Consider the following 18,311-nt stretch of genomic DNA (forward strand, 5'->3'; position numbering starts at 1 on the left):
TCCAACAAATAATTAAAATTCCAACTAATTAAAAGCAATTGCAAAGCACAACAGTACAATATCTTTGACGTTAAAACATAAGTATCATACTGTTACTTAAATTGCTACTAAATATCGTTTAGTTTACAAATTCTTTGGTTACATATTGTTATTGAATTGAATAACTATTAACATCAAAAGCTGATGTCCAATAGCATTTCATGATTTGATTGAGTACTTATACGATAACAATATACATTATAACCTAGTAATAACTGCAGCTCATTCGATAAGACTAGCCCTCTCACAGTAGTAATTAATTTAGATTAATCGTATGAAACCTATCTATTGTAGGAGATAACGCAAACTAATTTGGCCCCTAAACCGGACAAAAGTATAATTTATCCAGCAAATACAATAAATTATTTCATCTTTGACTAAGTTCATATCGAAATAATATATTAAAAGAGTATAACGGTCAAGAGTCTTTAGCGACATGGGGCCCACTGGTGTTAGTAATAAAAGCAAGGAATAGTGACAATGCACGTCACCTTTTCTTTCGTATACATAAATGGCAAAATGTAAATTTCACATACATAATCTACATCATGGATATGTTGTTACAAATAGGTACGTAAGATGTGGAGTATTGGTAGGAAGTTCCCACACGTATTTTATAACCTGTTAACTGTAGCTCTTTCGACCCCATTCACTTTGTTAAAAGGGTAACTCATAAATTGAACATTAATTTATAAGCTATGCCCACGAATATCGCGGCGCAAGCAACTTGCACTCAGCGGCGGCGAAACTCGTGGCCAACTCGCAGAACTTACTCTACGCACTAAAGCGGATAGACAATTAATTTTAATACCCACCATAGTAATAAAAAAAACCACGTAACTGACTTTTTCCAATGACATGGTTCCATATATACAAAATGATATACCTCATTGGCCGAATGACCAATGAATAAATGGCCTTTACAATGACCAAGTAACGCGGTATTTTGTTAAACCAGCGAAATAAATATTTTCATCAATCATGCAGTTATGCGATGGCTACCTTCTGTTATAGTGATTAACTCCTATCAATGAATAATTAGCTACTACTAGACCTAAGACGCACTATGGGAGTAAAATAGGATATTAAGTAAAATGTTATTCTAGATTACCGATATTTCCCATTCTCTCATATATTTCTATATGTATCATTCCGTACATCCACGTCCTTATTTCCAGTCTTCAATTCCTACTTAAGCTAAAAATCAAGTATAATACATACTGCATTTTGGATACTTGGACATCATTTATTATTGCATTAAGTACACGCGATACCGCAAGGTAACTTCACAAAATCACAACTCCATTTACTTTAAAACTGCCTAAACCCACCGTATTTGTTGTATCTAACTATGCAGTACTTATATATTTTATATCTACAGCTTGGTTTTTGTAAAGTATATCAATTTTGTGATAATATACTTTTTTATGATAAAGGAGTTTAGGTACATAAATAAATATACACAGATTTTGACATTGTTTTTTTTTTTTGTTTTAATTCTTGGTTAGTAAAGAAGCTATGCCTATAATACATACAATAAGGCAATTTCGAAACAAGCCATGAACTCAATTTAATCAATATGAACTGTTTATCATAATACAATGATAAAGAATAAAATTAATTGCTAGTTCTGAAATTAGACAAATAACCTAATCGATAGAGTTAAAAAAACTATCCGGGCAATTGACATAACAAATTATTCACGGGATTGCTTGTTCTTTTGAAAACTTTGATTCCGTTTAAACATACATGCTGCGAAACGAAGACTCACCGACAGCGCGAGCTACGCGCTACGGGCATAGCCGATAAGCCGATAACACGGATTTCCCGTTTGTAGCAAAAAGTACCTACGAAGAACCCGCCCAGCGGGTCGCTGGTAGTGAATGTGTTGAAATCAATGCAACTAGATATCGAAGCACTCGAAACATCTGAGCACTAATCCGTTGTCACTCGTACCCCGCTCTAGTAGGGTAAGTAATGCAGTGAGTATGTACTTTTGTCTCAGGCCGCTTGGCACCAGGGATATTGCGATAAGTCGCATCCACAACCGCGGATCTTCCGCATTATTTTTAAAATCCACATCCGTATAAAATCGATGCGGATGTGGAACAGGTGGGTATACCGTGTTTTTTTTTCGATAATTTCAAGGGAGCATTCCTGAGCTTAAATTATAGTACATTATTGCAGAGGCCGGGAAAGGGCAATTCGTGGATTAATTTCGATCAAAACAAGACGAATCCACGAATTGCTGTTCCTGCCGAGGCATATATAGTGCTTTTCTCCAAACATGCGAGGAAATCAGGTAAAATAATCGTAATTTAAACATCAACCAGCACTCAAATCGAACCTTCACATCAAAAACAATCTCCCTCCTTAATTATTTTTTAAAAGTTAAAGGCTCAACTATTCTGCCATTCAGTACCATTCAATATTCGCTGATTCAATATAATTGCGCAATATAAGCTGTATTTGCACGCATGAGACCCTTAAAAAAATATAAAAGGTATATAGTCTTTGATTTTATTAAGCAGTATTCGGACGATCATACACGACGCGCGACGGTCTTACACGACTCTATCCTATAACTTGAAATGATGCTGACCGGGTCGTGTAGACGCGGCCCACGGCTATATTAATTGGCTGTTTGCGTTTTTCTTAGTGGATACATGTTTTTAAAAAGTAAAAAACAATACAGTAATAAATTCCCGTCCGCTAAAACACGACAAAAATGATTTGATGATTTTTTTTTCATTTGATTTTGACCATAACGATGAACTTCCAGTACTAATATTTGCTACAATAAGGTGAACATTTCCGAGCATATTGGAGAAAAGTAACTTTCTCAAAGACACCGGTATCCTGATTAACTCAATTTCGGAGATAATCAATAATTTATTTTTATATTATTAAGCCCTTACGAGTGTAAACACTTGCCTTAGGGCCTGTTTACATATTGATTAGTGTTTAGTACGAGTTTATACATTTACTACTAAACATATGTAAGTACTATCTCGGGCGATTGATGTTCGAAATAACATTGATATGTCACAGTTGTATGCTATAATGCTCGTGTTACAACGACGCTATAATTTGGCAACATTTAATTACAAAAAAAAATATTTCGTTGAAAATTAAGTATGCCATTTAGTTTCCTTTAACGTACTAACGTACGCATACCCCGGAGTTAACGGAATTCAATAAAAACACGGTGTAGAAACGTCTTAGCGGCGGCGACAGTGCTAGGTGATTTCGTCATTAGCCAATAGGAATTTCGTTACGTTTTTGTGACAAGAAGTGACGAGTTTGTTTTATTTGAACGTAGGGCGAAGGGTTGTTAAATTATATATAGAAGTTGTAAATTGCGTATGTATATTCAGTTTTGTTGTGTTTCGGTTGAAATGAATAAAACTTGTTTTCATATTTTTAAAACGCTTCAGTATTTTTTAAACATTTTTAATATTTGACATTGGCCGTAATTCAATTTAAATTAATTTTTTTTTTTTACCAAAATATTATGAGTGCCTACTTGGAAGTGATACTTTTCAGAATAAGGAATGAATCAGCTAAATTGACCAAAGTTTTACTTAGAGCAAATAGCCACACTGTGTTTGTAAAGTACAAAAATGTCACAAAAAATGCATATCATTTTTATTTTTTGTGCAAAAAACTGGTTTTTATGTATGAATACGTATAACAATTATTTCAAAAAATATTTCCTAGCCCCCCTGAACGCTTTATATTCGAGACGAAAGAATTGAAGTTGATTGCCATAGTTAAATTTAGTAATTCTGCCAATATTGGTAAAAATGCTTCATGATGATCATTAAATTACTTATTGCCTTTGTTATTATGTAAATTGTATCATGTAGTATTTAATTCACAATATCACAAATTATCCATTTTGTACTCGTATCTAAGACACCGACAAAATCAGTTACGTTGGGTATTTTGTCAGTAGTTAGTGTATGTCTACTAAAATATGTAGATAACACACCAACTAACGGATCGTCTGTGCTCGATTTACAGTTAGATTAGATACACGCTTATTAATTAATACCTAGTTTCGTAAGACTAGCCTAACTGCGATGTTATCAATATTAATTGTAAAGGCCATAAGTAAAACCTTTTTAAGATTTATATTGTGTTCTATACATGAGGACTGAGTTTTGATTTAATCTGGTTAACAAAACGTCTCGGTTGTACAGTGACTCAAAATCTTGTTTGTACATACACTAAGTGAATGTTGCATAAAAAGTAAAATAAATGTACCATTCCACGGGTAAAGTTACCTTATGGTGGTCGTCGCCTACGCTGTTATTAACGACGCTCCAATACAAAACCGTAGATTCTAATCACACGGAATTAATGTAAACTATTGTCACTGTCAAAGTGACACTTGCAGACAAGTCAGGGGTTCTCACAGTAAGGGCCCGCAGAAAAACTTAAAAATAAATGTAAGAAATGAATTAACAAAAAAAAAACGATTTATTAATGATTACATTTTTGTAACATTCACGATGGACTAAATGGCGAAGTAGAAAAAACCCTAAAAATGGTAATGGTGTTTATATGCGTTAATACGATGTTTTTTTCCCGTCTCCGATAATTGGTCATTTCTATGGAGGACACAACGAAAGGCTGTCAATAAATCCTAAAGTACTTGGATCGGAATTCATTTTTATATGCCATAAATAATATTTTTTTGTAAGTACATTTGATTCGCAAGTCACAACTGACTCAAATGTATTCCTTTACCTGTCTATGCACGTCGTAGGTAGATTTAAGTTACCAGCCAGTTATAAAACGAATACGACTTCAAACACGCCAGAGGGTCTACCGCGAACACTAAAGTTCGTGAATTGCGGGCATCTTACTTTTTACTACAGTTTTGCTGGCGCATATATTATATAAGGTATAATTAGGTGCTACGCGTCGTAAGAGTCAACCGTCAGAAGGTACCTTTACCGGTGGACAGTCACCAAAGCATGGCTCTTTCAAAATTTATATAATTAAGTAAAATACTGTATTTAGGAATAAAAATATAAATAAATCAGAAAAATCGAGACCCATTTTTCACCCAATTAACTGAACATCATAACACGCCTGTGGCCGAATTACCTAAAATTTCTCTGTAAAAATCCTAATTACAGTACCCGGCGATAAATGTTGCACATCGGTCTTTAGAAAAAGAATATGGGAGACAACGAGAGAGACAAAGACAACGCTCTACGAAGCCAAAAATTGTGCAATATTTATCACCGGGTACTGTATATAGCACAATCGGATTAAGACTAAATTTTATATGTATAAAAATGAAAGGCCCCTTTTTCATGCCCACACCATTTGACATTTGGGGACCTCGAGGAATAGCAGCCATCTTGGAAAATGTGTACCATCAGCGAGAAATTCGCGTTTTACTCAAAATCTACGTTCTTTACGAAAATATCGTTAAAGGCAACATATCAAATTTCATGACTGTTCCAGAGATTTCGAGGTTGGTCCTAATCTGATTATGCTAATACTAATATAAAAATCTCGGAAAAGTTATATTTCGATGTGCAGGAGCATATCCTTATGTTATGTTATGATCATCAACTCAAATGTTCAGACGCGTCATATATTTATTTAAATAACATCTAGACCGTCGCTACTAACTAGTTAATATTGTATAGTTGGACTAAGCAAACGCCGAATTAAGCGTTTAATTATCGATTTTGCATTATAATATTCAACTAAAGCTGTCTGTATTATTACTTATGTTTAAATTCAATTCCAAAATTCGCCAACAAGTGACGGCGTGATTTATGTAATATATACTCCTAAGTTAACGAATATTTCAAATTACATTGGCATTCATGCCTGGTGTTTGTTGTTTGTCAATGGCAGTATTTTCGAATTACTTTCAAATACTTATTTATCATTACGACATGAAAACAAGCCAATATTGTATTGCAAATAATTTTGTAAATTACATGAACTTAAGTGTAAAGATGAAGAATCTGAAAGGTGACACAAACGGTGTTTTATAGACATGACTACATAATTATAAAACGTTGTATAACAAGGACAACAGTTTCAACATCATAGTATCATTGCACGAATTCTTTGATAGACAATGTTTTATATTTGTAACTGACTTGCTGGAGCACCTTTTTGCTCGTAAGTACTTCAGTCTTCGTCTTTGGTTTATGAACTTTTGAGGATAGGCGGCTCTATCTACTGGATCGCCATTTACAACAACGATTTTATACGATTATATTCACCAAACATGCATTTCTGTGGAGGCTGCATGCAATCCATTATGTTTATATGTTACAACATTTGTCCCAATCAAACATATCACCATTGTTTCCTGGATCGACCTTTTTACTCAATAACTATATGTAGCAGTTGTCTGCAATCAATGTCTAAGAAAATTAAATGCAACATGATAAACGTTTACAAACCTAATTCAAGGTCACAATTCAAATTGCTCAACATTTTCACAGAAATTATGAACGGTAGTGTACACCAAATAGTATACACCTACTTCACCAAACTGGCAATTGCCAACTAATAATGACACGGCAGTAAGTATTAAAAATAGGACCCAGCGGGCGTATGATGGACGTTGTTATCGAAATGTTAACATTACAGAGTAAACGTCACTTTATGAGACCACTCGATAGGAATAGACGGATGCGTTTTCCCGACGTTATCACGTCAATAAACGCGTCTACCATACGCCTGTAAATATTTGGTATTATTTGATCAAATACTATTATAATGTTTGGAATCAATATTAAAATGTTTTTTTTTTTTTAAAGAAATAACATACACATATCATATAACAAGAGATTTTATGCAAGCCTTAAAATTATAAATAATACACATCTAAATATCAATTCCAATGTGATATTAAACCTAATGTGGACAGTTATTTATTATTAATTAATATTATTCTAACGAGGTGTAACTAACTATTGAAGCGACCATGGTGTCGATTTTCTTTTAACAATTATTAGTCAATTGCGTACTCGGAAGATATTGTGCTAAGTATGCGTAACACGCTATATTCAAAAATGATATATGGATCATGATGATGAGATTTTATGCTTGATAAATAGTGGTCGGAGTGATCGGACGAACGAATGCAAATAACATAAGGAACAGGGCTAACGGCGAAGAAATCGGTGTTACAGTTTTGTATACAGTTGTGTGTGTGGTCCGATTTTTTTCAATAAAATGACCGTTAGTACTGGAGTTTATTAAATAAGCAGTCCGCCATTTGGTGACCCCTGTGGTCTATGCCGTAGTCGATGAATGTCTACGTAATTATTTTATGGTATTAATTAAGATGTTTGTCTATAAAAATGGTGTACAAACTTTATTGCTATTATGGTGGCTTAATTTTGTATCGCACTTAATGCGAATTATTTGTAACATAAGTATCTCAGAATACTGAGATATTTATTTCATTAGATATACAGTATATTCTCCCTGTATAAAAAAATGATCATGTCAGATTAGCACAGTCATAAGAATGTCGCTCATAATAATCAAGGTACATATAGATACTAAAGTTTACTAATTTTTCTAGTAATTTAAGAAATAGCCCACTCAACTCCTGGATTCAGAGTTACCCTGAAATAAGCTAGAATCATCAAAAAATAAAAATATGTGCCGTTCCATGCTCAATGTGCATAAGGATCCTTCTCTGATGGAAAGCCACAAATATTTGTTGCGCGTGTAATATTCAATTAATATCGTTCTGTATGTTCAGCAAACAATTAGGGCTGATTTAGACGGCACGAGACCTCGGGATGCGGCTTTGGTTACAACCAATTCGGCCAACCGATCAAATACCGCAATGTGATGAAACTTGCGAGTTCTCGCACCGTGGAAATGAGCCCTTAATTACCAGAACCCAATAAACAGGATGGGAAAAAATAATGGGCCCTGGAGGGAAAGTGCCTTACAACTTTAAGTACGTTCATTTTAATTAAAGGAAATATTTTTTTTTTTTAAAGATACAAAACAATTTTTTTTCTCTCGCTTGTTTTTTTCCACCCTGTATTTCCAATAGAAGTTTGTACCCACATTTTATAGACGAAATGTATCAACTCCATTAGTCCTGTTCCTTATGTCATTTGCACCCGTTCATCCGATACCTATTGATAAACTACTGTTATCGATTTGACCAAAAGTTCCCATTATTTTAATTTTATACTGAAATACCATATATTTGCGTATTTTCGTTTTACTTATGCACAAGGAATTATAAAAAATATTAAAACCTGCTAGCTAACATAATATATAATTATATTTACATGAAATGTTTCTGCTGGCAGGCTACAACCATCGTCTGGCATAGATATAATTGATATAAATATATAAGCGACAGTGGCGTAATCTCAAACATGCCAGTGAACTTTTTAGGGCAGTATTATGAGGCATTTCAAATTCATATAATGCTCGGAGGGGGCCCTTAAAAACGCCAAACCACTGGATGAGTAGCTGCGGTTATTTATTGAAATGCATATTCAGTTCAATTACGGTTGTATACCTAGTTGGTTACTAAGTTCTTTTACTCGATTTGCAACCTCTTTATTCCCGTTAAAACAAATACTACCTAAAAAGTAAAAAATGACAATGTGTTGGATTACACACATAACGCTTATCTCGTCGTATCTATAATGAATTGGTGCCTAAAAGAGAATCGTATCGCAGTAATTGCGTTGCACAAATGTGAGCACCCGCCAAACATGATTTTGAAGTTGCTTGAAAACCTAAAAATCAATAAACAATTTGTTTATCGCACAATTAATTGATACAATAGTACTCAGAGCTTCGATGACCGCAAGAGGTCTGGAAGACCACGCACCGTTCGGACCCCAGCTCTAATAAAGGCAGTGAAGGCGAGAATTGCAAGAAACCCCGTCCGGAAGCAAAAGTTGTTGGCAATACAGATGTCTGTGAAGAGAAGCTCCCTAAAAAAAGTTATCAATGAAGACCTTGGACTACACGCTTACCGCAGACAAAAAGGTCATTTGCTTAATGGACGATTAAAGACTAAGAGGCTAGACAGAAGTCGCGTGCTATTGAAGCGGTACGCACAAAATGGCCACCGAAAAATACTATTAACAGATGAAAATTTTTTTACCATTAAAGAATGTTGTAACCGCCAGAATGACAGAGTGTATGCAAAAAACAGTCAAGAGGCGATTGCGGCTGTTCCGAGAGTGCAACGAGGCCATCATCCCTCTTATGTGATGATTTGTTTATTCAACTTTCGTTCGTATATTTTATGTAGATAAAGATTATTGCAGTAACATAATTTAATAACCAACTAGGTACACACAAATATGTTTATAGGTATTTCATGCGGGCATATTTTAGTTACCGTCACCACCAATAATAAACAGGCAAGTGTAAATGCCTGTTAACACTTTACATAATAATTAGCGCGAGTGATTAATGCAGAGGTACTTAGTGATACATTAGTACTAAAACCTTTGGACCGCAACTGATTAGTAATTAGCGAAGTGAGAAGATATATGTGCGTTCTATTTTCTTTCAAGACTAGTAGCCTCGATTCGCAGATTCCACCTGCCATTAATCAGTATAAGTATCGCAATAAGGGATGAAGTTTATGATCATATTCGCCCCGATAGCAACAAAAATATGTTTCCTTTTTCTTTGTGCAATATTATTAATATATCGAGAATAACTCTATGGATCAAATAAATTATTACTTTAAGTTTTTTTTTTCTGCTGCTAGTAGAAAGGACCCTCATTTTAAACGGAAGTGTCACATGAAATCAATTGGATTATAGAAACTAATTTCTTTTTTTAACTATTAGTCACTACATAGCCGTTTGCCACATCTCTCTTATTTGCGATGCCTATAATAATATAAGGCGTAACATCTAGGTGTTAGATACTACTTGTAATATGGTCTACTTAGTCAGGTCATAAGTTTTGTCAAAAAGGTTTTGACTGATAAAAAAGCTATAGGTTAAGATCACTTATTATTCATATATATGAGTTGAAGGGTTGTTTAATGCTGAATTACTTACATATAATTAAACTCAATTGGCTGTCTCAGTTTTGCACAATTCTATGTAATATTTAGATTTTTTTTATAAAAAAACATTCAAAAAATACCTGTTCGAGGTGATTTTGATCCCCAGTTATTTATTTTTCTTGTTTACATGATCGAATCTTACATAAAATAAAAGCTGGATCTTTTATCTTTCTTAAATTATATAATTCATGTGTCTTTTATCTCTCTTAAAATATATAATTAGTATTGCCAACCTGCAACTGTACGTGTTTTTTAGGGTGGCAGTCAAAAATTTGCGTATCACTGAAAAATACCCTAAGTTTGAAGGGTATTAGCTGAAGTACAGACTTGTCGGAAAAGGCAGGTGATAAAATAACGTTATAATAAAGTAGGTTCATACAAATAAATAATTGTAACTATTTTATTAATGTTACACTGATTTTCACTCACTTTTGTAAAGTATATTTTACACAATCCAGCCGCGTATTTGCGTCTAACGACAATCCCAAAGTAAACAAGTAGTATATTAAGACACGATCTAAATTTTAAGGTAATTATTTTACGTTTTTATCAGTATAAAACAACCTTTCAATTCATGGCCCACTTTTTTTATTAAAAGCTTTGTATTATATTTTATCAGTCTAAAACCTTTGTGGCAGAACTTATGACCCAACTAAGTATACTAAGTGTATGCACAAAATACTCTTAGTAATCATCTGCATAAGTTTCAATCAAAGTGACAGACTCTAAAGTCAACATGAATGCAATCAACGAACGACACCTGTCATGGCAGCATGGCCCACAGCAATCGTTTACATGCCGGTGACATGCGTCGTTTTCAAGTCGCTACACAATATTGTCCGAAATGGCGTCAAAGTCTGCACGTGAAGTGGTTGTTAGCGACAGATGGCAAAAAGAGGAAGTGATGCGGCGGTAGGTCTGTCTGTCGTACGGTACTTACGCGGCGGGGTCGCGCGCGTCGTCGCGGTGCAAGTCGCGCGTGCGCAGGTACGCGCCGGGGTTCTCCAGCGCCTCGCCGAACTCGCGCTGTGAGTGCAGGATGCGCGACAGTGTCGCCATCCACTGCTGCCGGCGAGCTTCTGGCGCACGGCACACGAATGATTGTCGAGGTTTGTTCGGGTCCACGGAGAGGATTACAAAGCCGTTGTTTCCTTCAGCTTCCTCTAGTTCCATTTTATTCACCTGCCAACAAATTCTATATCTAAACTCTATACCTCCCTGTAATGGCATTTTTCTCAAACATGCAATAAAATATTGATGTTATGTTAGTTATATTTTTTGTCTACTTTACTTACAGTTTCTCTATAAATAAAACTTTGAATGATTGAGAAACATTTAAATTTATTTTATCTACACAGATATCATAAGCTGTCTAAGATGCCTTGACAATCCGTAAAAAATACCCAACATTACGATAAACTTCCTTTCTGACTTTTTTGACTACAAATTTCTTATCTGTGTAAATGTAGTACAGATGTAGTGAATAACCCTTTCCTGTCGTTTTTTACGGAAACGTACGAACATGTTTTGCTATTTCAGTCAGTCTCAGTACAAAATGTACTGAGGTTGACTAAAGTAGCGTGACAAATACAAACGATCCCGAGAAAATACGATGGGAAAGGATTATTCACTACATCTGTAACACTCTGTATCTTTAGGTATTTAAATAAAAGTGTCATGATTTATTTGTTTACATTCAAGATAGCAGTTAAATAATAATTATACTGTGACAACATTATTATGTTACCCCGATTAATACAGGGGTACCCCGATTGTTGTAGTAGTAATAGTTTAGAGTAACCATGCGAGAAGAAGCACTCAGTACAAAATTTAATACTCAAGCCGTAGCCATTTTGCTGGTGGGGAATTAATTGAAGCTTCGATATCTGCACTAAAAATTAATATCATAGAAATGCTAATGGATAATTCATACTGTATGATATATAATAACTCAATTATTACAGAAAACATAATGTAATAGTTGGTTAAAAACCCACACGCACGCATACACAGCTATTTAGGTGGTGGGCAACCACCTAAATGGCTACGGCTTGAGTATCAAATTTTGTACTGAGAATAGACAACGGGGGGCCTTGGTGTAACGTGTGTATGTACCTATACACTTACTTTACTCTTTGGTATGTACAGTCAGCGTCAAATACTTTGTAGCAGTCAAAGTGGCCAAATAGTTCGGTACACCATACTAAATATATGGTGTACCGAACTATTTGGCTACTTTGGTTGCTGTCAAACCGTAAACTGTGACGTCATACAATTTTCAAACAGCGTTTTGGACGCAAAAGCATGGGTCAAAATATATTTTGTTAATTTAACATATTTAAAGCCGTTTTTAGGGTAAAAGTTAAATTTTAGGACAAAGTTTGTTTAATATAGAAAGTATTACAAGCATTTCAAAAAATTGGAAACAACTCTATTGCGCATGTGTGGTCTGATACTGGGGAAATAGTTGCCAGTAATTAACATAAAAATATTTTGCTACAGCAACATTGCTCCGATTTGGCTTTGTCTATACAACTTTGGGAACAAATACAATTATTTTTATCAAATATTTTGATTTCCGTCACACTACCAATAAATTATTATTATTATATATAAATTATTACCTATTTCAGTTTGTGTTTGTCTATGTTCATAAAATCTATGGAGGTTAGAGGCAAGTCTACCCTCCATAATAATATTTAAAAAAAATTGTCTTGCACGTGGGTCTGGCCAGTTAGAACATAGACTAAAGTCTGTTATGTCAATGCTGTCAATAGAGTCATTGACGCTAAACTATCAAAGTTTTCATATAAAATAATTAACTTACAATTTATTTTCTTGAAATGTTTAAGTGTAATTAAATTTATAAATAGATATTATATACAAGTGTCACAGTTAGTTCAACAAGCCTCGTACGATATAGAAAATGACTTTTTTCTGCCTATTGTATGTTTTTCGAACGAATTGTATCTTTTGATCGTAATGTAAAGGAATAAAAAAATGTATAACTTGATAGTAACTGTTTTGTTACTTTTTATATTGAAATAACACACAATTAAGCACTTCATAACTTTGAAATGTACTGTTCACCCCCAAGAGTGGCGAGTCAGAACTTTCAGTGAGGTGCAGTTATTCCTCCCAGTATACAAAAGGGGTGTAATGATAAAAATTTTGAACCCCTTGGTTTTTTCGTTCGCAAACAAGCGTACGGCCTGATGGTAAGCAGTCTCCGTAATCAACCTGTCAGTAATAATAAATTGCAACTGTTTTATAAATTTAGAAGATTCATTGTCAACATAAACACATCACTTGACTAGTAACTTTTGTGGCTCTTGCAAGTTAAAACTACTTAACATGACCTTAACATTGAAAGAATTAACTAAATTACGGACACACCCAAACAATCCTAATAGCACCTATAACTTTACATATAAAACCACATCATTTTTTGTAGCCTGTTTCACAGAGTTCCCTAGACTTCCATTTAGCATAGTTAATACTTTCCCGACAGCAGAAACATAGTTATTGTGCAATGTGGTAAATATAGTTCTGAATGCATATATCGTGTTAGGAATGGTAGGATACAATAAACTAGAAGTTAGAAGGGAACTGGGGCTAGCTTCATATATATTTAAGTTGTTACGAGGCAAGTTGTGCAACCCTGGAGTCCTGGCAGACGTGCGTTTGAACGTAAAAGATCGGTATGTGTGGCGGCGGCGGCGGCCGAGCCTGCTGGCCAAGCCACGCGCTCGAACGAAACTCCTTCGCCAGACCCCCTTTACGCGCGCAATTCGGACACTTAATCGAGTAGGGATGGAGTTAGATTTGTTTCTTTGTTCTTTGAGCGAATTCACAAGGGCCACGCTATATGTATTGTGTTACTGTAGTTTGTAATAATCTATTTACTATATACCTATGTAATTCTTTTCTTTTGTGTGTCAAACTCCATACTGTCAAATTAGGATAGCCTGTAACGATGGTTGTGTGTATGTAATAAAAAATATATATATATCACAGTTTAAAGTCCAGGGTTGATAATGATCTTCAATGGCTAATAAATAAGTCAATAAACAGTCATAGCTTGTGTAAGATTGATAAGAGAGTGACATAATATTATTAATATTAATATAATATTATAATATTATAAATATAGAAATCATTATCTCTTAGGACAAAAGATGCCTGTGATTTTGATTAATATGTACCATAATATTTTTCTACTTTAGAAATTCTAATTTAAAAACCTACCCCAGAACCACTAGCCCCGAACCCAGAACCACTAGCTAGAACTGAATTACTACCTACCAAAACCCACCAGGCTAAGCCAGTTGTCAATTTTAGTACTGAGATACAAAGAGAGCGCCTTTAGTATAAACGAACTTTTGAAAAGGCCTTTTTTTGTATAGCGTTGGCGTTCTTCTCCGTGAGTATTGTGTTCTTTGGTTGGTATCGAACAATATGTCAATCGGTCCCAGACTCTTATTTGTCTATGACTTAAAAAAAACTACGGATGCGTGACATTAGTTCTCATTTACCGCCATTAACGTACAGTTTATAAATATAAAATTAATTATTTTTGTTGTTTTTAAACTACCTATAGGGACCGTGCGCGTTGGAGGGTCTGCCATCTTGTGGCCTGGATTGAAACCATAAACATGTCCATTTACACGTCACGTGTTTTAATGTGCATAGTAGGTTCTGCCATCTTGTGGGCTACACCGGAACAATAAACATCCCATTTACGCCTCGCGCCAAAAATCTGACGGCTCCTGTGCTGCCTCCTATAGTTCATGCACGCTCCCTATAGCTAAAGGTTCGTTTGAAATTATTATAGGGGAACTATGCTCTAATGTCCACTGTAATATGAGGTTAGTGATTATATTATAGAAAATGTATAATATGTGTGTAGATAAAATAGTGTATGTAACTATACATAATTAGGCATTAGAAATACTCGTGTGGTACTCACTTCGTTCGTTTCTTAAACCTACCCTCGTGTATTTGAATGCCTTTTATTATGAAGCAGTCACATAAACTACTATTATGTAATTGCATATTTGAGAAAAGCACTATGCATACTTCGGCATAAAAGGGGTTGCCAGCCTCATAACTACCCTATATGTACTCTTTGTATGTGTCTATATGTACTCTGCCGTCAACCCCTTACTTTCGGGCCTCTGTAGTAATGTACTATTATATTTCATCAACTGTTTCTTAAAAGAGATAGCCATGTCATTAACAGCCTTTTAGCTTTCAGGAGCAATATCTTAAGGGATATATAGAACTTGAATTGTAAGACAATCCACTTCGAAAACATAGTAAAACGTGATGTCCAGGACCTAAAGAAAAAGCAAGCTACATTAGGAATTTGAGTGAACGGTGTGCAGTGGTACCTGCACATGAGCCTTGTAGTTGTAGGTGGGGCTGGTAAAGTGCGTCTTCTTGCCGACGGGCTCGCTAAAGATGACGCACTGTTCGAACAGGAACACGTGCAGCTCCTTGGCCTTGTCACCGCCCTCCGACACCAGCAGCTCCTCCTGCAGCAGCAGCTTGCCCTGCGCGGTGATGTTGCCCTGCACCGAACACGCACGCACAACGTCAGCTACCGACTTGTCTCGCTTATTTTATTTTATGTACTGGACATTGTTTGTTAGAGTATATTTTAATATTATATAGAACACTCGTTTCCATTATTAAAATTACTATCATAGATATCAGCCGATTACATTATCTTCGATTGCCCTCTATATTCGCAATTACTGTAAATAATACAAGTGTTAAGTTAGTATTAAGCGTAAGATAATGACAATTTTTTCATTTGAAATTAGCCTCAGCTAGCGTTGCGGTGATTTAAGATTTATAAAAATCGCCATGCTATTTAGGCAAAAACAAATAAACATAAATGTCGGCTGAAATAACCACGTATAGAAGATTTCACAGCATTTAGTGGAAGAATAAAGTTATCCGATTTAGCAATCGTTCTATTCTGTGAACATTCACGGTCGTAAGCTTAGCTTTTTAAAAATGCAATAATATTGCCCAGGGCGTAACCTTATTCGCTAAGCAGTATACCAGAGAGAGGAAACGTGTGATTACCGTGAATCCCTGCAGGCGGCCGACATCCATCATGTCGTTGGCGTTCTTGGGAATGATGGAGGTGCAAAGCACGGCATCCCTCAGTGACTTGATGGCTGCGGACGAGGCCCCTGCGGTTTCAGAGTACGCCAGCACCTTCTTCACCAGTAAGTGGTACTTCTGGATACGCTGGATCGGCTTGATCAGCAGGTCTCCAAGCTGAAATGTTTTCCAGTCCATTTTTAGGGTTCTGTACCTCAAAAGAAAAAAAAAATGGAATCCTTATAGGATCACTTTGTTGTTCGTCTGTCTGTCAAGACAAAGGGTCTTGACAACGGAACGCGTGGAGGTATCGAGTGGAAATTAAAACAATATACTCAGGTCTACAGTCTCTTGAAACTGTGAACAAATCAAACTTCTAAGTTGACGTAACAAAAGATACGGCCGTTTATGCCAGGATAAACGTATATTTCGACACTATAGGGAATCAAAATATATCTTAGGGTATTATTGTTGACCTAAAACAATGACATTTGGCAAGTAATACCGTCTTATACTACAAGTACAGGGAAAAATCTGAAAACTATACATTTGTAATTAAATCATAAATAATATAGATGTACCTACAAATTTGTTTGGACCTCCCGGTGAGCGAGTCCGACTCGCACTTATCCGGGTTTTTTTAAATCCTGTTACAAGTTATCCAAGCATAATAATCCCAGTTTAGAAGTATCCTAAAGTAATGAACTAATTTTACTCCTCAGGAATGTGTATCTTGTAGGGGTAGACATGCAGAAAAAGGGTTGTCTGTGGTCATATTCTGCAATTTAAGTTTATTTGAATAAATAGCATTATAACAAGGCAATATGCTAAAATTGGGTTTTAAATGAAGTTCACAAAAGTACTAATCTCTTTAAATTAACAAATGGGTCAAACATTTTAGTAGAAGATCACGTCAGTGGACAATATAATAAAAGTTAACGACTCAGGTACATAGATATCCCGTTTTTGTTATGTAGAGGAAAGACGCAAACGAGTTTGCTATAAAATGTGTAGGACCCAAATGGCCACTGTTTAATTGCTAATGCTCTAACAATCATGAGTAACTACTTCATTAAACGTTATTATCCCAGCTAGGAAGACACCAATAGAACATTGTGATACAAGTGTGCTAAGTTGGCCATTAGACACGAGGCGATATTGTGCGCGCGAGCTGCAAGCGACCGCGCAATAAGAAAGCCGATGAGTGTAAAGACCATTGCACACGCGTCTCATACCACGTTTTTCACCACACTTCAAGGACAAAAGAAACTTTCATATTCATAAAATTTTATTTGTCAAATCGGTTAGTAAAAGTCTTGCATCTGGCATACTGTCTGCCGCCGGCCCCGCCGGCGGGCGGGCGCTGACTCCCGCCAGTTCACGTTGTAAAATCTACTCGACCAATTTAATAAGGCTCCGTTTCCATACATATTATTAGCAATCAGTTAGCTTCTTAACTCAGTCGAATAATATAATCAAAAAGCACGCGTGTTTAATCAGTGAAATAAAAACGCCGTTTTGAGCAAGTGTGTTGAAAATTATATTTTCCATCGATTTTTGGCTCATAATCCTAGATATTAAAACACGCGTGCTTTTTCAGAATATTATAACACTCGTGCTTTTTCATTATACTATCCGACTGAGTTATATGCATGGAAACGGAGCCTTCTTAATTTGTTCGAGTATTTTTTTTTTAACCATCTATTAGGTTTTTCAAATGTTAATTCAAAGAGGTTTTATCACACCAAACATAATTTATAGATTAAATTATCTCGTAAATTTCATTAATGAATAAACATAACATTTTATCAATTTGATCTCCATCGGTCGAATAGTAATACGAAAATATTAGCTTTTTTACATTTTTTCAATTGGTTGTTTGTCGATTTCATTCGCGCCTTTGCCTGGCGCGCGCATTGGAATCGTGAGTAAAAAAAAAACGCGCCAGCCATTTTCCGTATTTTTCATAAAATTGGAATAGTTTTGCATGATTTTAGTTTATATATTGACGAAAATGTCATTTTCAAGCATTGAAAATGAAGAACACATCAAATTGACGCTGCCAGTAATACTAATAGAGGCAAGAGCC

General features: G+C 35.3%; 1 protein-coding gene across 5 annotated transcripts in view; it reads right to left on the reverse strand.

Moving 5' to 3' along the window:
• The window catches only part of LOC133526768 (kalirin), a 228,163-nt gene that overhangs the window by 20,575 nt on the left and 189,277 nt on the right, over window positions 1-18,311 (reverse strand). For all 5 annotated transcript variants that reach the window (XR_009800775.1, XM_061863506.1, XM_061863515.1 and 2 more), the window contains 3 exons: window positions 16,202-16,399; window positions 15,499-15,678; window positions 11,046-11,287 (listed from right to left, as the gene is read on the reverse strand). Coding sequence is in view for 4 of the 5 variants with exons in the window: in XM_061863506.1 (XP_061719490.1) it covers window positions 11,046-11,287; window positions 15,499-15,678; window positions 16,202-16,399 (620 nt within the window). In the remaining variant the exon portion in view is untranslated. The remainder of the gene's footprint in view (window positions 1-11,045; window positions 11,288-15,498; window positions 15,679-16,201; window positions 16,400-18,311) is intronic.

The sequence above is a fragment of the Cydia pomonella genome, chromosome 1 (assembly GCF_033807575.1).
Source record: "Cydia pomonella isolate Wapato2018A chromosome 1, ilCydPomo1, whole genome shotgun sequence".
Classification (NCBI taxonomy): domain Eukaryota; kingdom Metazoa; phylum Arthropoda; class Insecta; order Lepidoptera; family Tortricidae; genus Cydia; species Cydia pomonella.